The sequence below is a fragment of the Psammomys obesus genome, unplaced genomic scaffold, assembly GCF_907164565.1.
Source record: "Psammomys obesus unplaced genomic scaffold, mPsaObe1.curated_primary_1811, whole genome shotgun sequence".
NCBI classification, from domain to species: Eukaryota; Metazoa; Chordata; class Mammalia; order Rodentia; family Muridae; genus Psammomys; species Psammomys obesus.
The window spans coordinates 3111606-3134492 of NW_026587215.1; the positions used below are offsets into that span (position 1 = coordinate 3111606).

The 22887-nt window shown below is 53.1% G+C and overlaps 1 protein-coding gene across 2 annotated transcripts in view; it reads right to left on the reverse strand.

Annotated features, from left to right (window-relative positions):
* Positions 1-53: 53 nt before the first annotated feature.
* Positions 54-22887, reverse strand: part of Mrtfa (myocardin related transcription factor A) — a 90523-nt gene continuing 67689 nt past the window's right edge. Inside the window, exons 3-14 of one of the 2 annotated variants that reach the window (XM_055602995.1) lie at positions 14612-14667; positions 11796-11871; positions 10819-10980; positions 9055-9227; positions 8473-8622; positions 6139-6404; positions 5879-6047; positions 4994-5155; positions 4160-4738; positions 3709-3861; positions 3275-3335; positions 54-1554 (exon numbers count right to left, since the gene is read on the reverse strand). In XM_055602995.1, the coding sequence (XP_055458970.1) occupies positions 1049-1554; positions 3275-3335; positions 3709-3861; positions 4160-4738; positions 4994-5155; positions 5879-6047; positions 6139-6404; positions 8473-8622; positions 9055-9227; positions 10819-10980; positions 11796-11871; positions 14612-14667 (2513 nt within the window). In that variant the 3' untranslated portion in view covers positions 54-1048. Of the gene's footprint in view, positions 1555-3274; positions 3336-3708; positions 3862-4159; positions 5156-5878; positions 6048-6138; positions 6405-8472; positions 8623-9054; positions 9228-10818; positions 10981-11795; positions 11872-14611; positions 14668-22887 lie in introns of both variants that reach the window. The other variant, XM_055602994.1, reaches the window with a different exon arrangement.

Consider the following 22887-nt stretch of genomic DNA (forward strand, 5'->3'; position numbering starts at 1 on the left):
GACCCCATTTTCACATCTCAGCCCTGATGGATCAAATAGGACAGACTAGCAAGTCAGTGTTTCTGTTTTTATTTTAAAAAGTTCACACAGCTTTCCCACCTTTGTCCCAGCACTGGTTTCGATGGCACCATCCCCACTCTGTATTGAATCAGGGCAGGAGATACCCTCAGCAGGGGACCCACCCCACTCCCACCCCCAGGCCAGGGCAGCTGCAGTGAGGAGATGGATGGGATGGGATGGGATGGGATGGAATGTGGGTGGGTGGAGAGCTCCTGGGGGAGGACCAGGAAGTGTCTCTGCCCTTGTGGCACTAAGGAGCCAGGAAGCAGGGCAGGGTGGTGTGTAGGCAATGGCAGGTGTCTGTCTACATGTCACATACATGTGTGGGGTGGGCCTAGGCAGCTGCATGCCAGGTTAAATACTGGGCCACATAGCACACAACTCCTCACAATGACCCTGTATCAAGCCCCAAGCCCTCCAGGCCTTTTACATGTGAAAGCAGGTGGAGGTAGCCACACCCATCTCCCACCACCCCTAAAAATATATGTATATATGTAAGTTGATATATAATATAGAGGTATATACACCTATACAGATTTTTGCCACCAAAACCACTAAATGGTTATGCTATACCAAGACTAAAATGGCAGAGTGCCACCTCTTGGGACACAGGGTCCTGGGACTGGCTGAAACAGGGAATGGGTAAGTAGAGGCCTGACTAGTTTCTTCCTTGCGGTGAAGGGAGACTTGGAAGGCGGATTGGCTCTAGGCCCACTTGGGCCAAACTTCAGCCAGATGTGCACCTCTGACCTCAGAAAAGGAGGTCGAATTGAACTGGCTCTGGCCAGCCTCCCAAAACCTCAGCATGGGCCCCGAGTTGTTTCTTGACAGTGTATGTCCCCTGCCCAGGGTGAGCCAAGTGTAGGGTCTCTGATGCAGCCTCCAGGGACTGTGATTGTCAAGGCTCACAGTCAGGGGAGCACACACTGGCCATGGTTCTGTGGCTCCCCAACTTCAGACCCTTCCCAGCCCCTGTCTGGAGTCGGAGCTACAAGCAGGAGTCCCAGTGGAGCTGCAAGTCATGGCCATCCAGGAAGTCCATGGAGAAGAGGCTGGGGGCCGCAGTGCTAAGGGGAGCCAGGCTGAGCACGGGGCCACCAGATGACAGCTCCAGCCAGTCCATGCTGTCCAGGTGGCCAACAGCCAGGTCCAGCCCACTGCTGGGCTCAGGAGCAAAGTGCAATTCAGAGGTGTCCATGGGTGATGGGGGGTGGTCCAGGATGGCAGAGCTGCTCAGCATCTGGCTGTGGAGGTCATCAATGAGGGAAAGGGATTCTGGCCCCTCATGCCCACTTGTCAGCAGCGGCAGCCCTGTGCTGCTTTCCAGGAAGTCCTCTAAGCGCCCTGGGAGGGTGGGGGAACCCGGTGGAGGAGCAGCCTGGGGGAGTTCACTTGAAGGCGAGGGTTGTGGTGTCAGTGGGGGTCCACAGGCTGCTGCTGGGGGTGACTTCTTGTCCGGTAAGGATGGTGGCTCCTTGAAATCTGCTGAAATCTCTGCCGACAGAGACAGTTGATGAGGTCAGAAACCAGGTTTGAATATGCACAAGAAAATGATGTTTCAAGCCTCACCACAAACCAGAGAAAAATCTGAATACAAACTTAAAACCATAAAACTGGTCAGTTGGCTGGAGCTGAGGATGAAGGGTGCAGTGCTCGCCTAGTACACGAGGTCCTGGGTTTAAACCACACATGCGTGCACCAAAAAATACAACCAATGAGATGCGTCACCGAATGGAGGAAGTACTCGCAAGTCAGAGGTCTGGTAAGGGAATTCACACACCCAGAATATTATAAACAATTTGTAAAATGTTGATACTTAAAATGGCAAAGGACGGGTATTTTCTCCAAAGATCCCGCACATGGCTGTAACAGTTCACAGTATCACTGTTCACCATGGAAATGCAACAGCGCCAAGCCGTGGGAAAATCCTACTTCATTCAAGTCAGAAAATATGGGTTGGGCAGGGGGTGGAGATGTTGGTCAGAATTGGAGAACAGATTAACACGCATGAGGTTGCAGCCCCAGAAGTGTTGGTGAGGAAGTGGGGTCACCGGAAGAGACGGTGAAGTAGCTCACCATCTACTCTGGGGGCAGCATCAACAAAACAGTCTCATCCAGCAGTCTCTCTTGTGGGTGTGTGCCCAAAAGACTATGAGAGCAGCAGCATTCACACACAGTTCAAGTGTCCAATGATGGACAAATGGAGGAGCCGTGAGGACGTGCTAAGGAAAATAAGCTGTTCACGGGCAGACCACAACTGGGGCTCCACATTCAGAGCTGTCAGAGCCAGACGGGATGGGGCAGCAGGAGTTTTTATCTCAGGTGTCCAGTTTTCAGTTTAGCAAGGTGAAAATGTGAGAGGTACACAGTGATGGCCGCACAGCACCAACATACTTAACCTGAGTGAATAGTCAGCTTTTCTTGTATCTGACACAATAAAACTTTATATACGCCCTCCAGGTCTCTCCAGGCCCTGGTCAACTATTCTTCCCCGTGTAGCTGTTTACTGCTGCCTAGGTGCCATCACCTGCCCCTAGCTGTCCTTCCTGTCATCCCTTAAATTTCAGTGGTCACAACTCCTTCAAGCAATGCCCACTTTGCCCTGATGGAGTTTGTTCTGGACATAGTGTGAAGCTCAGGCACAGGGCTCTCCTAAACTCTAGTGCAGCCCCCTGTACTGTCAGAAAGGCCACTCAGACTCCAAGGCAGCCCCAGCCCCAGATGTTCCCCCTTAGGCCTAAAAGCTGCAGAGTACCAAGCACTACTGCCCTGGCTGATCCTCTCCAGGTCACTGCAGGGTCACCTTCCCGATCTTCGTGCATAGCCACAATCACCACAGCAGCAAAGACCCGGTGTCAGACCACGCTGCTCTAGCCTATGTACACTGCCTCCTGGGGCCAGCCACCCTTATGATCTGGCTGTGACCTCGTGCTCTTCTGCCCTCTTCCCTCACTCCACAGCCCCAAAGCTCCTACCCTCCCGGGGGCTGCTGCTCAGGTGCTTGGACGGCTCTCCCCACACTCTGTAGACCGGCTCTACAAGGATAGATGTAGGCCATGTTCACCTAATTGTGGCCTGTGGGGACAAGTACCCAAGAACTACATGTCAAAAGACTGCCTGCCCAGGCCTTCAAGATGGTGTCAGGCCTGCTGCTCTGAAATGATTAGCCAGCCTGCAACTAGAGGAAGGGAGACATCTGAGCATGGGGCTTTACCTCCACTCTGAATAAGAATATCAAACAGGTCATCCATGTGCTGACTAGAAGAGCCATTTTCCTGTGGGACAGAAACATAAAAGAACATGAAAGTCTAGAATGGGCACCCAGATACCATCTAAGCTCAGGTTAGCCAGATTAGCGAGCGAGTGCTTCTGCCTTGTGCCGAATGTTCCCCATGCTCATCATGGACCTGCTTCTGACACCGCCCCCCCCCTCCAGCTCATGTGGGCTGAGCCCCTGCCCCGTCTGCGTGGGCCTGGGCCTATATGTGTGAGTGTATGTGCATGCCATAATGTGGAGGTCAGAAGACAGCATCGGGAATCAGTTCTCTCCTTCCACCATGTGGGTCCCGAGGCTCAGACTGCTTGTGAGGGAAGTGCCTTTATCTGCTGAGACATCTTGCCAGCACCCTCCAGCTCCCAGCACCTCACCTGCTGCTTAGGCTGCTGAGTCACACTCTCCTCATACCCAGGAGGCTCCTTCTTCAGCAGAGATGTGGGGGTTGCAGGCGTGGGCTGAGGCGGGTGCTCCAGGTCCATCTGGACAGGGGGACCGGGGGCTGGAGAGCCAGGCTGGGAGACGGGCTGCATGGGAGAAACAGTGTTGGTGGGGTAGGGCAAGGCGAGGCTCCAAGTGTGCCAGGGAGAGGAAGGGTCTCCCTCACTGCCCACAAGGATAGCTCTGCTCGCTAATGAGAGTCTGGGAGCTCTCATGAACAGGGAAGAAGAGACAGAGCGGAGCCCGCCTGAGGGTGACAGAACACCTGGTCTCAAGGCTCCTCCAGAGAGCCGGGTCCCGAGTCTGACAACACAGGCTCCACAGGACAGGGTCCATTCTCCACCCAGCCATGTGCCACCCCAGCCTGCCCCTGTCGTCAGCTACCTGCTGGGGGCTCCCCGTGGGCAGGCCAGGGCCATCTGCGCTCTTATTGGTCACATTGAGGATGAGGTGAGTCCCTGTAGAGTCAGTGACCAGGGTAGGAGGGCTGACCCTCTTAAGGAAGCTGGTGCCCTGTGAGCCCAGGAGCAGCTGGGGGCCAGGGGCCAGATCTGGCTCAGGTGGCCCAGCTTCCTGCTTCACCATCACAGGTGGGGACCCTGGGGCTGGGGCCTGAGCATCTCCATGATTGGTGGTGGGAACCACCAGGCCAGGGCCGAAGGCACGGGCGGAGCCCTGGGGCTGGCAGCTCAGCTGGCAACTGGAGAAGCTGCTTTCCCGCTTCACAGGGCTGCTGGCTGGGGCTGGCTGCTGGGCCCGCTTCTGCTGTTCCAGCTGTAGCCGCAGCAGCTCAACCAGCTGCTGCTTCTGCTGCAGCATTCGCGTCAGCTCCTCAATCTGCTTGTCCTTCTCCTGCAGCATCTGGTCCTTGTCCAGTCCCTCCAGCTCGGCCCGTCCACCGGGGCTCAGACAGCAGGCTGCAGCACGGGCACCCTCCTCCTTCACGATCTGCAGTGGGGAGGCCTGCAGGGTGAGCTGTGTCAGCGGCGATGTCACCATCTCACCAAAGGCATCCCCAGGTGTGGAATTCTCATCGCCCGTGCTGAGCAGTGAGCGCTCTGAGGGGGTGGGAGACACGGGGGGTGTGGAGCCCGTGCTGCCAAACTTCACCATGCCATTGCTGGTTACTGTGGCCACCACCATCTCAGCTGGTGCCAGGCCTGCTGTTACAAGCGCTGACCCTGAGCTCAGCAGGGCCGCAGGGAAGGCGACCACTACCTCACCGGCCTTGGACAGGACAGAGGTGGTGGCAGGGGCCTTGGGGGCTCCTGGAGCTGGGCTGACTTGGTCTTGGTAGGCACGCAGGCGCTCAATCAGCTCTGTCTTGGTGCCGGAGACGGGCAGTGACCGCAACTTCAGCTCTTGCTTCAGCTCTGCCACCTGCAGGGGTTGAGGGTTAGGGCAGCCAGGGTCCGGGGGAACTGGGCCAGGTGAAAGCTGGGAGGCTAGCAGGGTGTCAGTCAGGCCTTCACTGCAGCTGACTCCCAGTCCTTTACAGACCTCGCAGGCCCCTCCCCTAGAGTACTCCCCCAGCTCCACATGGCTTCCTTGGCTACACTGGACAAGGCAATCTCATAGACCAGTACAACCACGAGGGCATGAAGCTACTGCGCAGCCACAGGACGTAAGTCCAGCTGGAGCCCATCAGCCCTCGTGAATGTCGTCTTGCTGGGATCCAGGTTATGACACAGGAGGACAGGTGCAGGAGAAGCCTCCGGCCTACCCCACCTTCTGATCGGTGGCAGAGAAAACAGCCAGACTAGGCCCCTGGCACTGACGGGCAGAGAAGAGGGAGGTAAAATGGACAGTCCCACCTGTGCCTGCTCTCCCAGCGGGAACAACCCTGCTGTTACGGACTATCACATGGTAAGGACAGTGGAGAGTACGAGATTTGCCCCAGCCCTGCACACATACACAGGGCTGACACTGCTATGGGCCGGAGAGGCCTTAGAGCAGGCTCGAAGCTGCTCCTGTCACAGCAGATCAGATCTGGAGCCTGCTCTGCCTTCCATCCGGTGGGCCATCACCGTCCCTGACTAAAACCTGGCCCTTATCCCTCATGGGAGAGACTAGTCTTCCGGTGAGAAGGGGTCAGCCACCTACCTTCATGTCATCCAGGTTGGCTGGCAGGGCTCCTGGTTTGCCAGCCAGCGCAGTGCTGTTCTGACGTGCCAGCCCACTGGGCCCTGGCGTGCCTGAGCTGGAAGTGCTGCTGGTGGAGAGGCTGCGCGATGGGGTGGGAGCACCGTTTCCAGGAGTCTCGGCTGCTGGCCTGAGGCAAGAGAGAAACAGGCAACCTTAGTGCCTCCTAGCCTCTGCAGGCAGCGGCCCCACCTGAAGAGCCTTGGGACTTGTGCTCCTACTTGGGAGGGGCAGGCAGGATGGCCTGGTAGTTGTAGTGCTGCTGCTGCTGCTGCTGCTGCTGCTGGTTGAGGATCTGCAGCTGCAGGAAGAGTTGCTGCTGCTGCAGGATCTTGGCGTAGGAGGAGTCCATGGCGGGCGCCCCCTTGTCCTGCTTTTGGTCCGGGGGGATATACTGATGGTACTTGAGCTTCTTCACCTTTGGCTTCAGCTCCTTGGCCTTCTTGCTGCGCTGTGACTTCTCGCTGGCAGACTTCGGTTGGCTTTGCTGAGGGGACATGAGGCAGGGCATCAAGGGCCACCTGGAGGAGACACCGCCTAATCCTATGCCCAGCATCTCATCTTCTAAGGCAGCACCCACCCTACTCTACGAGACTGTCCCTATCCTGACAGACATGGCAGGCTGGAAGAAAGACCAGCCAGACGATCTGCACAGGTGTCGCCATCACCCTGAGCTGTGCTGCACAGCCATGCTCAAAAGCACCATACTGGCCTCTAAGAGTCCTACCTAGAAAGGAAGTGTCACAGCAACCTGGAAACACTCTCAGGAGTCACTTGCCCAAGGTCACTGTGACCTTGTTCTTGATCCAGCCCAGGATGCCACCATCTTCTGTGTGTGCCCATAGGCTCCAAGCTGGCACAACTTTAGTAAGGCCTGGATGGTCAGAGGACTCAGGCCAACAACCAAGAAGGGTCAGTGGGTCATGCTCAAAACACCTGCTTCTGGGGCAGGTGGGGGTAGATGAAGGCAAAATAATCAGGGGGTTCTGGAGAGGACTGTGGGAGCCTGAGCACCCCCGAGCAGACCAAGGTGAGACCAGGATAGACGACGATGCAGGGGTCAGATAGAGTCTTGAGCGGGTGGCAGGGCGGCACTGACGGCCAAAGGAGGGTGTGGGCAGCGGTGCCCACTGAAGGACGACAGCATGGACATACGGCAGGGAGGAGCCAGGCTCTCAGAGGCCAGGAAGAGATCCTAACTTTGTCGGTGTGTCTGACGAGACCATGGAGCCAGCAGAACACTGAGTGGATGGCCATGGGCACCCAGACTGCAGAGGGAAGGCTGGCCCATCCCAAGCAAGGAGTCAGGAAAAGCAAAGCAGGAGGGAAGCCAGGCCCCGGGAGGGGATAGTGCTCAGCTTCCTGCTGCACCAGAGAGCCAGACACAACCTACTGGGGAGTGCACCAGGAAAAAGCAGGCACAGACAGAGGCCATGTGTCGTGACGAGAGTTAAAGAGGAGCTGGGGACATGTATGACATCCATGGGCCATAAAGACAATGAAGCTGTAGGAGGCCTGTGCCAGGAGGTGAGGCTGTTGGCAGCTCCTGCTGCCTGGGGGCCGGGAGGCATCTGGGAACACTGCAGACAGACAGGAGGCCGCTAGCCAATTGAGCACTTAGTGCATACCAGAAGAGAACCTGGACAGCTCTCGGGCTGTGAGCGTCAGCTCCCCACGCCACCACACACTCTCAAGCCAAAGGAGAAGGCTGGGATGGGGCGGGGGGTGGGGGGTTGTGGTTGCCATGTTGGCATAGGGTCTGTATGGGGAGGGAGCCAAGATCATGAGAGAAGCAGCTGAAAGAGGACAGGTGAAACTCCTGGGGCTTCATGGGTGGCTCTGCAGGGCACAGTCCTGCAGTGACTTCTGTGCTGCTGAGTAACGCCATCCCCCTGTGCACACAAGGCCAGCAAGCTCAACCCCGTGCCTCTCCCCAGGGGCGTCAGCGGAGGAGGTGAAGACAAGCAGGCTACAGCGGCAATGGCCCACCTGGCTCAGCTCAGTCCAGGTGAGTGTGGGCACCTGCTGACGCTCACATTAGAGCTGAATCCCCACCGTGAGGCATGAGGGGATGGTGGTTTAACTTGTATGGAGAGGCCTTCAGAGGGCACAGCGTCATGACTGAATCCTGGACACTGACCTCTGCTACCATGGGCTAGTACTGTAAGCTACAAAAACCCTCCTTTAACAATATTACATTTTAATTGTGTGTGCATGTCACAGTGCGTGTGCGGAGGTGAGGAGACAGCTATATTTCCTTCCACCATGTGAGTGGGTCTGGGGGACCAAACTCAGGATGGAAGCCTTGGTGGCAAGTGCCCAGAGAGCCATCTCCGTGGCCCAGGCCTTTTTCTTTAATCTATGTCCAGGCTGTGGTAATGTGTTCCTAGCAACAAAAACAGGCTGAGATCAGAAGAAATTCCCAGACCCTCCTGGGTCAGGTCCTTGACCACTGGGAGACAGACATACCCGCCCTCTGCGATCGTTCCTACAGCTAGCTGACATCACAGCAGGACTTCAAAACCCAGGGAGGGCGATGGCCACTTGGAAAGTACCTTAATGAGTGTGGGAGCAGGCTTGGCAGTGGGGATGGTGGCTCCGTTGGTTAGGCTGGGGGGCAGCAGAGGTGGGGGAGGCAGAGGAGGCTGCTCTGCCAGGAAGAGCGTCTCTCCAGGATCCGGGGCCATCGGGAGTTGAGAAAGAACCTGGGAGGGAGGGGAGAAGTGAGGACCCTGACACCCCCAAATGAGTATGCCTATCCTGCCCTGCCATCCTCAAGGTCAGAAGGCAAAGTGGTGACCGGGGGGATGACAGCAAGGTACAAAGCCAGGCTAGTCTGGAGAGAATTGGGGAGGGCTCATCGAGGTGGCAGCGCGCACTGAACCGTGTGCCCCTGGACCAGCAGCCAGCTCCCAGTGGAGCCGAGAGCGGGTGGCCAGGGCTGCAGGACTCCCACCCAGCCTCTCCGTGTGCTCCTGCTGCCAGAGTCACGGCCCACTGCTGGCATCTGCAATGAGGACCACGTACACACCTATGCCTCACGCACAGTAGGAACTGTGCATCCTGACCAGGACAGAGGCTTGACTCTGGGCAGCCTCGGCAGGTGTGAGGAAGAGTCTAGAGGCAGGCAAGCTCACCTGAGTGGGTGACATGGAGGTGGCACTGGGCAGTGGTTCACTGGCTCGGGACTCCAGGGGTGAGGGCACTGACCCCTGGGATTCATGGCTGGCGGGCTGCTCAGGGGACAAGGCATCACTGCTGTCCTCGTCGAAGGAGCTGTCTGCTACCTTTGGGTAATTCACCTGTCCCACTGAAATGCAAAGCCAGTGTAAGACTCCTACAGCTCCTGCACAGGTAGGCGGGCAAGAAGGGCTGTCAGGACCCAACCCTGGGTCCAAGAGGTACAGGGCACGCAGGGCCTGCTGAGCGTCTGCTAAGCCTGCCTGGCCTTAGCGCAGAGCTCAGAAACACAGTCAGCGCTCTCCTTTTTTATTTTCCCTTTTCCTTTTTTTTTTTGGATTTTCAAGACAGGGTTTCTCTGTGTAGTCCTGGCTGTCCTGTTGTAGACCAGGCTGGCCTCGAACTCAGAGATCCATCTGCTTCTGCCTCCATGAGTGCTGGGATTACAGGCGTGTGCCACTGTGCTGGCCTTTTTGGTTTGTTTTTTTTTTTCCCTTTTCTTTTTTTCCAGTCAGCATTCTCAAACAGGCTTGCCCGGAACTACCTAGGTGACTATTGGGCTAAATAAAGCCCTAAGTTTTGGCCTCTGGTATCACTTCTACACTGTTTTGTTTTCCCCAATGCTTACACTCCACACAGTGAAGGCCGTGGACCTGTTGCTGAGACCATGGTGACAGCAAATGAACACAACTCCTGAGAGCTCAGTTCCCAAAGGCCAAGGCTCTAAGGCTGTGGATGGAGGGTCCCTGGAAAGGGACACCCACCTCACAGGTACATGGCGTCAGTGAAGGCCCATGAAGGCAAGACCTAGTGCCTGGGCAGCAAGTGTGGCAGGACAATCTGCTGCCCTACGTGCGCTGCCTGGCCCAGAGCCACGCTCTGACAGAGCTCACAGAGCTGCCTGACAAAAAGGGCAGAGGCAGGAACAAGGGCCGCAGTGTGGGGATGGCAGTGGCAGTGAAGGAAAGACAGAAACACAGGCCAGGAGGATATGTCAAGAGGCATGTCACAACCACTGGCTCCACAGCCAGGGGAAGAGGTGTGGAGGCCTCAGACGAAAAGAGGAACGACCCGCAGCCTCTTCCTCTCCAGCCGTGACCTGAGGCTTTCCACAGACCCGGGGGACCAGGAAGGAACATTTAAGCTTCTCTCTCACTGGCTGACTGTGCTGACAGGCTAGGAATGTCCTTCTGTCCCCTCACCTGTCCCTATACTTCATGCCCACCCTACAGACAGATTTTTCTTACTCCCAGCATGAGACCTGCTCAGAGACAGCTGCGAGCCAAGCACGTGACAATAGTGATGCAGGACTGAGAGGTTGTAGTTCACACTGGGCTGGGCCCATCTTAGAGAAAGCCACTGGCCATGCTGACAGGACAGAGACCACGTACAGGCTAGCCCCACAAATCCTATTTATCCCCCTCCTGCACCCAGCCGCAACCTGGAAGAAGAGCTGGGCAGGCCCTGCCCTCTAGGAGGTGATGGTCAGTGGACTCTGGAGCAGAACATGGGGCACCTGAGAGGGAATGACATGAGCCCCACCACTCTCGTCTGAAACACATGGGCCTGAGTTCCACTTCCTCCCAAGTGCCTCCCCCGACGCCGCCTCACATCTCCTGCTGAACCCTTGTTCCATATGTCTAGGTTAAAGTTCCCCCTTGACTCAGTCTCTCTCTCCTTCCAGACCTGGGCTAAGGTTCACACAGGGGGAGCCTCCTCACCAATGATGGCTTCCTTCAGGCTGGACTCTACAGGCAAGATATTCTTCTCCACCAGCTCCATGGGGCCAGGCCTCTGTGCAATCTTTTCATTGAGGTCGTCAGCCAGCCTGGCTCTCTTCAGCTTCAGCTGCTTGGCCTGCAGAGAAGGCTCAGCCGACGTCTCTACCATGGGAAAGAAGGAGGTTCAGGAAGATGGAAGGAAAGGGCCAGAGTTCTGCCCTAGGGTCTCCAGAGCCACAGGAGCTGGCGAGAGCAGTGGGAAGCATGCCCAGGCAGAGAGTGTAAGCCACCTGACTTCCGTGTCACAGGACGACTCTAGCCAGGCTAGTCCTGAGGAGTTTCTGATGTGGGGCTGCACAGCTAAAGGAACACCAGACAAAGGGCAGTTCTTGCTCCACTGAGGCCTGGGCCACAGAGGCAAACTGCTCTTTGTTCTGGCTCTCAGTGGCTTCAGTTACAAAATGTGGGGTTCTGACTTGAGGAAGGTCTCTTCCAGGCTCCAATGACCCCAGTGACCTAACAAAAGCGGACACACATGTGCCACTGTCTGCCGCCCAAACCTTTCCTTTGCTAAGACTACACAAAGAAGGTATGGCTGGGCCAGCTGCACTATATCTAGGTGAGTGTGCCTGACATCACAGGTGCTCAGGGAAATGCCAGTGAGTAAGTGAGCGAGCAAGTGAGCAAGCAAATGGGTCTAAAAACAAAGTGCAACTTTTAGGAGATGGCTCTGCCCAGCAGACAGAAACAATTTTATACCAGTGGATGGTGGACCCAGGAGAAGGGTCGTGTCAACCCAGGCGAGAGAGTCCGTGCTTCTCACACACTCCCATAAGCCAGTGGCAGCCACATAACTGTGTCTGACTGTGAAGCCAACAGCTGGCCCCTGCCAGCAGAAGACGGATAGCAGAAAGCGGGAGAGCGCAAGAATACAGTGAAGGTGCAGGCGTCAGGGAAGCTCCTCCAACCCCACACACCTTCCAGGATGTGCATCCTGACCAGCTCCGATCTCTCTGGCCGGGAACGGATCTTCCGTTTCAGATAGTCCTCAGTCTATGGAAAAACACATCAATGAACTCTCGGGGCTGGGACATAAGCATAGGTATGGACAGGGCCACAAAACATGCTTTGGCTGCGGTGGCTGCTGCTGTTCACCTCTGCAGCTTGGTGACCGCAGGGTCCTGAGGCAAGGGGAGGTATGAGAGCACGGAGCAGCTTCAGCTGCATCTGTGCCGTCCCTCTCAGGCCACTGCTGTGTGTATTCACACCTGATACTTATACCACACAAGTAACTAAAATTAGAAAACAAAACAGTAACCAGCTTCAACAGAACAGTTAAATGTTTTTGCTGTTTCCAGACATTCTTTCTTGTAGTTTGACTCTGCAGAGCTGTAATTATTGTGGATATAATTTTATGTCCTGTTTCAAAAGCCTTGCATTGCGTGCATGATCTCAAGAGCATTTCCAATTCAGCCTGAATGACTGCCAGATACAATACTAATTTTGATACACGGTGTCAGAGCACTAGTTCCTTAAAGTCCAATGTCCTCATTTCCGCATTTATTAGATGCTGGGAGAACTAAACCATTCCCTCTGCGCCCATGTAGCCTGCTGCATGAAGCTATGTCCATGTGACTGCAGAGCCCATGCTCTTCACCTCTGCAACAGCATTTCTCAAATTATACATCAAGACCAGCCTGAGAAAGGAGATGAATGAGGCAGGGTCAAAGAGGAGTTGCTGGGGGCACATCACTTAGAGACCAGCCTGGTTCTCACCCTGCTGGCTGCTGCCTAGGACCCTGTGCCAGTCCTGAAGCCTGAGCCTGGAGATACAGACAGTAGCTATGGACTCTGAGTCCATTAGCCCCTCTGCTGTGAGCAGAGATCAGGGGCTGCAGCTCTGTATACACAGCACAGGGGGAATATAGCACTTGAAAATCTGAAGGAACTTCCAGCTTAGAGAACTTGGACAGATGCTGGAAGAACCCACCAGAGAGGCACATCCATTCAAATACATCTCTTGTCTCTCTAGTTCTGAGTCATGGCCTTTATAACGAACAGTCGATCTATGAAGGCTGTCCACTGGCTAGGGCCTTGCTACCTAGAAGTTACTAATGATGGACCATCACAGAACCAGGCTGCTCCTGGTGCAGAAGGGAAAGAAAGGGCTTTTAGCTCTCACTGAAGGCATTCCTAGAGCTGGGAACACAAGGGAAGAAGCAGCCACACAGAGTAGGCTGCATCTGAGAGCTTGCCTGGGACCCGAGGCTGCTGCAGCCACCAGGGATGGCTCTCCCCGAGACGCTGTCTGTACAGGGGTTACAGATGTAGGGAGTGGCGACCTGACTGGAATCATGTAAAAAGTCCTATGGAAGACAAGCTGACAGTGCTGCCTCTTACTCAGATGCAAAAGCAGCTTTTCAAAGCTCTGAATTGGTATAAATGAGTAAAGCAACTAATCCATGACCAATCCAGTACATCATTTTTCATATTTTAACTGACAAGTTTAATACACATTTAAATATTAAACCTGTTATTGTAATTTGGCAGTCGTTTCTGAACAGAGGTGCAACATGTGCACCTGTAGACGAGTACATGTACCATGTGTTAAGAAATGAAATCATTTTGCATATATAACCAAACATATATATATATATGTTTGTGTATAATATATATATGGCTGGTGAAGTGGCTCAGTGGGCAAATTACGCTGCTTGCCATGGAGCCTGCTGACTTCAGTTTGGATAGGACCTAAATGGTGAAAGGACAGAACTCTTGCCAAGTTATCCTCTGACCTCCACACATGTGCCAATACACACAGACACACACACACACACACACACACACACACGAAATGTAGTGCAAGTCTCAACCCCACAGACCATGGTTTGGGTGCCAGCTTTACTGCTTTCTAGCTGGCCACAGTAGTTAGCTCTGCTGCATCTAGAAAGCATGGGCGGCCACACCTTAACTCACGGCTCCAGCGCTGGTAAATAGGAAATGAACACAAGCTCACACAGCGGTGTCTAAGCAGGTCCCTCTGCACCCTGCAGCAATCTGCCTGGCTACAACTCTGACCCTTGCTCTTGCAGGCCCTTCTCTGGCTCCCAGCACATGGAAGTAAGCGGCTTTACTGTTACCATGATTTTATGAAGAGAAAAAAGCAGCCTCAGGAGTGAGCGTGCTTGTCTCTAAGAATGGTATGGGGTTCAGGCAGGCCAGGCCAGCACTCCTCCAGTGGGAGGAGGGGAAACCTGAGGCGGTCACTTCCCCATCTCCACCCACACCAGGCGCAGGCCATTCCACAGAGGCCGTGGGGAACTGAAATGGAGGGGACAAGGATGCAGCAAGGTGCTAGAGCAGGAAGTGTGGCCTCCAGCACACCCGCGTCTACTTTACAAAGGGTGTAACTGGCTGCTGGCCGCTTTGGGGCAAATGGAGATGGGCACTCACTGGAGTGCCCATAAAGCCGTGGGTGGTGACGGCCCCCAAGTGGAAAGCCTGCCCATGGGTACCACTGGCGCAGATCACCGACATGAGGCTCAATGGGGGGAAGATGGTGGTCTCCAAGGCCAGCTCTGCGGAGGGAGCTCCTAGGTACTAACAGAGAGTCTTGGTCTGACCACACTACAGGGAAGATGGCTGGGGAGGGAAGAACACGGAAGGCCAAGGTTTCTACTCTTCAGAGCTGTAAGGTGAGGGCTGACCCCAAAGCTGCGCCAGACTGGAAGTAAAAGCAGCTGGTGGATGAAGCTGACTGTGCTCCGGAGGTCCTCGGGGAAGGGAGCCTTACCCTGGCCCGCTCCAGGCTCCTTCTCTGCTCATGAAATGCAGCTGGACTTTTCAAAGCTGTTGAGAAAAAAAAAAAAAAAACATAGAAGAATTACTTTTAGAGGCTGAGGCTAGCTTGGTGCCCACTTGGCACAGGCAAGCTCCTGGGCTCAGCCTCAGCCCCAAATCCCCAAACAACAGCAGACACAACCTGTAAGACACGCCAGTGCGACCCTGCAGCTGCAGGAGAGATGGCGTCTGCAGGAGAGATGGCGCCTGACTGACACCCAAGGAAGCATGTGTCTTTATGGCTGGCCGCTCTCAGATCTCTGGGGCACCAGCCCCTCCTGATTCAGAGTCGGAACTCCTGGTTCAGAGTCCCATCCGGAAAGCCTCCAAGACCGCCTGCTTCAGGCAGAACTTTCTCAGTTTTCAGCCGGTACCAACAGCACTATGAGAATGAAGCTCAGGTTTATCTTTGAGGACTAAGAAAGTTTCAGTCATTGTTGGCTGGTGCTGGACCATACACTAGCAACTGCTTCTAGAAGGGTGGGTCCTATTCTGGGGTCTGAGCCTGTCACAGGGATCTCAGGGCAAGCCCAGCTGCAGTTCCTCTGCAAATGCACCATGAACACTCCAAGTGACACATGACAACTTAAGGTACGGGAGAGAGTGGGGCTCCCTTCACTAGGGAACAGTGGCAGTAGGTGAGAAATGTGGAGGCTGTGGTCAGTTTCACTTCTGCTGCCCAAGGCTGCAGACAGCTGTGAGACTGTGTGCAAAGATAACCTTCCAGGCCGCTGGCTGTGGTAGGAGGGTAAGGGTAGGAGCCGCTAAAAGTAGCAAGAGCACAGATATGACCTATCCTGCCTGGCCTCTGTGCTTCCGCCCCTCAATTCCCAGGGGTGGGCCTCTCAAGAGCTTGCTCAGAAGGCGCTTCAAAGTCCCAGCAGCATTCTGTTTAAATTAAAAACAAGGTAAGTTAAAGAGAATTTAAAAAGAAAACTTTTAAAAAGCCCTGACAACCCTTTCATTTTCTGACAGTAGGGGGAGCTCTAGGTTTAGCAGACAACTTCAAGACAAACGAGGACAGGCCAGCTCTCTCCTCAACCTGCACAGCTAGAGAATCCATTGCAGGGAACCAGAGGGAAGGAAGCTGGCCCTGGCTCCTGGCTCCTGGCTCCTGGCTCCATGGTGCAAGGCTGTACTGTAGCAAAACTGCTTTCTCAGTGATGGGCCAATGCCCTCCACAACAGTGTCCTCCCAACACAACTTTAGCTGTAGGATAGCTCAGAACACAGACAACACAAATAAATACAAGGAAGCGAACACCTGCCACCATAGACGGTTGCTGTACCTGTCCACTGTCAGTCTGCTGTGACAACACACACCACGGAGACACCACGGTGCCTTGTCTATTTTCCACATCTCAAAGAATCTCCCGTTCTTCAAGCGCCAGGCACATAGTGCCATTCAGCAATCACTCGTCCAAAAGCTAGTAATGGATGTGTAGAGGAAGAGGGTTCGAAGCCGTCAGTGATGTACAGAGAGGGTTCTGTGGTACAGCTTGAAGCCTCAGGTTAGCAGCTCACATACAGGTTAAACACTTGGAAAAGCTCCTGGGTCGAGGGATCTGTGTCTCAGTACTGAGTCCTAACAATTACTTCTGGAACAATTCAGCGTGTAACTCCTTTTTTTTTTTTTTTTTTTTTTTTAAGACAGAGTTTCTGTGTATCCCTGAACTCGATTTGTAGAGCAGGCTGGCCTGGAACTCACAGAGATCCGGCTGTTTCTGCCTCCCCAAGTGCTGGATTACAGGCGTGCGCCACTATGCCTTTTGGGGACTGAGACTCTGCTCACCCCCTGGAACACTACAACCCTAATCAACGGATCTGGAGAGATGGCTCAGTAGTTAAGAGTAGTGATTTGCCCATGAAGAGGCCGTGCTCCGCACCCACTCCAGGCAGCTCATAACAGCCTACCATCCAGGTCCAGGAAATCCAACGTCCCCACTGCTACTGCATGCATCTACACACACACACACACACACACACACACACACACACACACACACGTTTCTTATTATTCACTTACATATACTTTTTCTAAACAGGGTTTTCTCTGCATAGTCCTGGCCATCCTGTTATTCTCTCTGTAGACCAGGCTGGCTTTGAACTCAGAGAGCTGCCTGCCTCTGCCTCCTGCCTTTGCTGGAGTTAAAGTTGTATGCCACCAAGGCCCAGAAAACTGTTTTAAAAGAACCAGGCTGGGTGTGGTGGCCCATGCCTTTTATCCCAGCACTCAGGATCAGAGGCAGGAGGATCTCAGTGAGTTCCAGGACGTTAGGGTTATGTAGAGAGACCCTGTCAACATACACATAAATAATGAACAAAATCCGTGTGCAGTGTCCAGAGGCACCCACCACCGACTCCCATAAAGCACCGCTGTTTGAACACTGCTTGGCTGGACTCTCTCAGTCCAGCTGCTCCTGGGCTGCAGCCAGAGCTGATTATCCAGACCCCTGGCTACCTGAACATCCTGTCCTGGCCACCCCAGGAGTAATACACAACCTGACTTCTAGAAATACGCCTCACAAGCACAGACACAGCTTGACATGAGGGGTCCCAAGAACAGTTAAGATGCAAGAACAGTGCAAGATGGTGAGGGGAGAAATGGCCACAGTAGATACAGATTCTAAACACACTGGGCAAAGGACATTTTCTCACACTAACAAGACACAAGCTCGTATCTATTGAGTGCTTGTTTATGTGGCAGGGATCGGACCAGATGTATTTTTCAGATGTGGTCTCACTACGTAGCCCAAACTAGACTCAAACTCAGGATGATGCTCCTGCCTCAACCTTTCAAGTGCTGGAATCACATGCATGCACCACCATGGCCAGCTGCTGAGACATTTTAGCATTCCAGCTGATTTAGTACGTTACCCAAGGAGGGCTTCAGAGAAAGCTCGGTGAGTAAAGCAGCTGCCTCACATGTATAAGGACCCGAGTTCCCATCCTCAGCACTCATATATGTGCACACAGGGGCACCTGCCTATAATTGAGACAGGAGACTCCCTGGAAGCTCACAGGCCATGTGGCCTGATGCACAGTGATGAACAGCAAGGAAAGTGTGCCTCCAAGCGAGTGATTCCCAACCTGTGGGTTGTGACCCCTTTGGGGGTTGAACGAACGACCTGTCACAGGGATCCCTAACTTACAGTATGATTTGTAACAGTAGCGAAGTCACAGTTGAAGCAGCAACAAACCTAACTTTATGGCTGGGGTCACACAACACAAGGAAGTGCATTGAAGGGCCACCGTGTTAGGAGGGCTGGGAAGCGCTGCTGCATGTGAAAGCGGAGGCCGATACTTAAGCTGTCCTCTCAGGTGCAAATGCAGGGGCACACACCTGTGACAGCCAAGCTTCCATCTGCTACGCCTAGAAAAGCTAGAAAAAAAACCTAGAAAATGACAGTTTTGGTTACAACCTAATTCTGTTATCCTAAAGAGAGTTCTTTCTGCTTCTCCGAGTTGTTTCTCAACTTCTTCAAAGGAACCTGTTGGATTCGCACATGGTCAGGTGGTGGGCGACAAGTCAGAGGTGCACCAATTAGATACACTAGTCAGGTGCGGACCTGCCGTGGGCCTCGTGGACAGGCAGGCTGACTCACAGCAACAAGCAGGGGCACAGGGGCACAGAAGCGGGCTTGTGGGCCCGCTACAGACACTCACTATAGTTTGAAAACTGGCCTTGGTCTTACACGAGACAGACCAGGGTGAAGAAGGCGGGGAGAATGCCTGTGCTTGATGAGGCAGGAGAATGGAAAGTGACCAGAAAAACTCAAGGTAGCAACAGCAAAGCTCTAAAGACTTGTTGCACAGTAACTCCATCGTGGTCGCTCCAATTTCATGATAAACCAGCACCTGCTGAGATGTGGTAAGCATGGAGGGGTCCCCCCCAAGGCCATCTTCAGCCTCCGCTTCTTCCTTCAACTAAACATGACTGGCATGTGGGTTCCTCTGGTTCTCGGGCAGCCTACCTAAGGTTGTGCTTCTCTCCATCTCCGTCTGAATTCTACTCCTTGACAACAGGTTTGGCCATTTCAGTAGCCACTTCTGTCAGGAAGGAGAAGGAGAGAATCATGGCTCCTCCTTCAGGTATGTGAAGACTTCTAGCCATGCCTGTATCAGGTTTGTGTGGGAACCCCAGGTTCCCCAGGTTGGGCAGCGCCTGTGCTTCTCCAGCCAGCTCTGTTAAAGCACATTGCTGAGGTGACTTGGTGATGGACATGTAAGATGATATGGGTAAAGCCCTGGACTTTCTTGATACAGGATCAAGTGACACCCAAACTTCCATGCTAAGAAGACAAGGCACAGGGAAGTGAAGCAAGACAGAAAATGGGTTTTAAAATCTTGGCCTTAGGTAGTTGGAAAGGACAGACTGTAAGTGTCCAGCCAGGAAGGATGTGTTCATCATGGATTTCTTCTCCTCCCTCCTTGCTGCCCTAAAGCTTTGCCAGGAAGGTCCAGGACATTACTCATTCCAAGTTTCATGTTGCCAGAACTCCAAGAAGGCAATCTCTGCAAAGAGAAGCCTCTTATGACCCATGCGGACAGCAGAGCTTTAAGAATACACATTTCTGGTGGCAGAGGGCAGCTCTTAACCCTTTCTCGCCACTAGGGACCTGGTGACACTCTGAACAAAGACAAGTAGGCAGCTCTGACTGAGCAGGAGAAACAGACAAGCCTCAGACTTGAAGGATGCATTGCCTAAGAGCTATGGCATTCCTCATTACAGCTTTAGTCCCAGACTGGGCTCTACCCCAGCTGGCTGCAACCAGCTGATACTCTGGGCCTTCTTGCTAGCACCTGTTTTCCTCCTCCATGACAAGCTCACTGTCTTAAATGAGCACATTTATGAATTAAGAAAATAAAAAGTTCTGATTTCCATTTTCTCAAGAATATACTGTCCAATCATTTATAAGAGGACTCAGAGCTATGTTCAAGGCGCCTGCAAGGCTGTGCTCGTGAGCTGAAGCAGGAAGGGCATCAAACAGTACCTTCTGGAACAGTTCCAGATTTACATAAGTGTCCAGGCTAGTGGGACCCACCAGGCAGTTTTGGAAATGCTGCTCACCACAGACAGCTCTTGGCCATCAAGCTCAATCCCCCATTCTCCACTCACCCACCCACCCTGGATGTGTGTGTGTGTGTGTGTGTGTGTGTGTGTGTGTGTGTGTGTGGTGGGGGGACCTGGCTCCCTACAGATGCTGACATCGAAAAGGAATCGCTGTTCCCCTCTGGTTACGTGGTAAGCTCACTAGCGGCTCTGGAGTCGGACTGTACAGGGCCTTTTTGTTTCCAGTTGCAATTGTTAGGTTTTTAATTTTAATTTTTAAAAAATAATACTGTTATTTTATGCTGATGGGTGTACCTGCATGTGTGTCTGTGTACTAGGCATGCAGTGCCCCTGGAGGGCAGAAGAGGGATTATTTCCTGGGACTGGAATTACAGATGGTTGTGAGCCACCATGTCGATGCTGGCAGTTGAACCCAGATCCTCTGGAAGAATCACCAGTGCTCTGAATAGCTAGACTATTTCTCCAGCCCTTTTAATTCTTATTTCTAAAATTACATTTATTTCTAAATTTATTATGTCTGTCAGTTTGCTCCTTCTACCCTGTGAGTCCCAAGGATTGAAGAGGTCATCAGATTTGGTGGCTAGTGCCTTTACTCATGGAGACATCTTCTGGCCCCAGTGGTTAGTACTGATAATTTGAAATCACTTGGAAGAGACTATCCCCCTGCACCCCACCCAAGACAGGGTTTCTCTGAGTATCCCTGGATGTCCTGACTCGCTTTATAGACCAGGCTGGCCTCGAACTCATAGAGATCCACCTGCCTCTGCCTCCCAGAGTGCTGAGATTAAAGGTGTGCACCACCCGCCCAGGAACTGCTACAGATGTCACACAAGGCCACTGAGGTGTCCTCACTATTTCACATGCAGAAGCTGCCATCTATCTTAGGAAGTTACCTTTGCCATCAACTCTTAAATCCTCTGAATAGGGCTGTGTCCTACTTCCACTCAGGGGAGCACAGAATGGCTCCATGAAGTAAATATAGAAACTACACATTTCCCAGAGGATGGCTCAAGACAAGGGCACTCCAGTGGAGTTCAAGGGCCTTCAAAATCGTGGGTTCCCAGAAGTCTTATCTTTTGTGGCTTGGCCATTTTGGTACCGCAAAAATTTGAAAACCATTGTTTCACTAGTCCAAAGGACAAAAAGAAGTGAGAAAGTGGGCTTTTATATATGCTCATTCTCCAACACATCCCAAGTGATGAAAAGTACATGTGGAAGAACTTCATGAACTTTCTCCATAGCCTGGTTTGAATTTTCAGCTCTGAGATATGAGGGCCATCTGCCTATGACATCTGCCAGCCCACTGACTGTCGAAGTTGACATTTCAACTCCGCTGATTTCATGGCTAAATAGTTCCAATTTCTAGAGCTATATCCCTGAGAGTCAAAGAATCAGGCTGGGTGGGGCTCCACGGCTGCAGAGCCTAGCACATGTCCAGGACTGGACATGAAGTTCTGACAAATAAATCTGGGCTTTTTGCTGTTTTCCTGGCTAGAACCTACTCCTTCTGAGACAGATCCCACCTCCTGCTGACTGGATCAGGGGTGAGGTCATTGTACCTAGGCCTTCCACCCAGCGGGTGAAGAGCACAGAGAATCCTGGGATAGATGCAGGAAACAGAAAGGGCCCTTCCCTGGCTATGGGCAATGGCCAACATGAGCACCAGGAGAGGATTTTGGGAGTCTGTCCCAGATGGAGAAGGCTCACTCCAGTAGTCCTGCTGAAGCAGCACTGAGGGCTTGGGAGTCGTGTAATGAACTGCAGTCGCTTGCTTAGACAGCTGCGCAGTCCAAGATATGTAACATTCTTCAAGAAGCATCCATAGCACAAAAAAAGCAAAGCACCTCTGATTTAACACAGGTTACCCTGACAGAAGCAGAAAACTGTCTATAGACTTCCTGCCTCTCAAAATGGCAGACATGGACAACAACCTGGAAGGCCAAAACTGAAAGTTACTTCCACCTCTATCTCCTCAAACCTGACCTGCTGACCTTACCAATCATAGGACTTCAACTAGATCCTGTTTCAGCTTTCAAGTGAACCCCTTCCCTGCCCTTTCTTTCTCACATAGCTCAGGCTGGCCTTGACCTTGATTATGCAGCACAGGATGGTCTGGAGCTCCAGTCCTCCCGAAAGCTGACATGACAGGCACAGGCTACCTCCCCTGGTTTATGTGCCGCTGGGGGCTGAAACCAGGGCCTCGTGCGTGACAGGCGAGTGCTCTGCAACTGAGCTGTACCCGCGGCCCCTTCAAGTATACTTGAACAACAACAGGCCTAGAGCCAGAAAGGCTGGGCCGAATCTGCCCGTTTCTAGGTGGCACCAAGACTATGGGCAAGTCATGTGACTTCTGAGGCTTCGGTCCTCATCCACAAACCGGCAGTTGCTCTTTCTACCACACCCGGTGATTATTAGCATGAAGCAAAGTGAAAGTGCTCTGCCGTCTGCTGTGCTGGGCTAAGATGAGCTGTTGCTGCTGCTGCAGTCTCTTCCCTTCCTGCCCACTGGAAAGAAATGGCACATGTGTGAAGCAATGCTGAGCACTAACTGGGCCTGACCTCCATTCTTTATCCTGTGTTCAGCTGACACTCTACGCCCATCAGAATATCTGCAGCAAAGGCCATTAATCAAAGAGACACGAAAACAGTTCTAGGGTGTGCCTATGACAATAAGACCAGAACTAAGTTCATGGGAAACAAAGCTTTAATTAGAAGGGAACACACATCTAGGGCAAATAAGACCCAAACTAAGAGTCATGCAGCATTCTTCAACACACATCCTGTTTGATATGCAGGCTTGACCCCACCCTTGTTTTCGTACCTGGCTGTACTCCCATCACTAAAGCCAACTTCCAGCCAGGCTTTAATCCCAGCACTCAGGAAGCAGAGGCAGGTGGATCTCTGTGAAGTTCAAGGCCTTCCTGGTCACTGAGAAACCCTGTCTCAAAAAAACCAAACCAAAGCCAACTACCAAGAATGAGGGCAGAGGGGAGCAGAAGATGGCTCAGTCAGTGAAGTGCTTCTGAGGACATGAATTCAATCTCTAGAAGAGAAGAAGAAAAGAAGAGGCGAAGGAGAAGGGAGGGAGGGAGGGAGGGAGGGAGGGAGGGAGGAAGGAAGGAAGGAAGGAAGGAAGGAAGGAAGGAAGGAAGGAAGG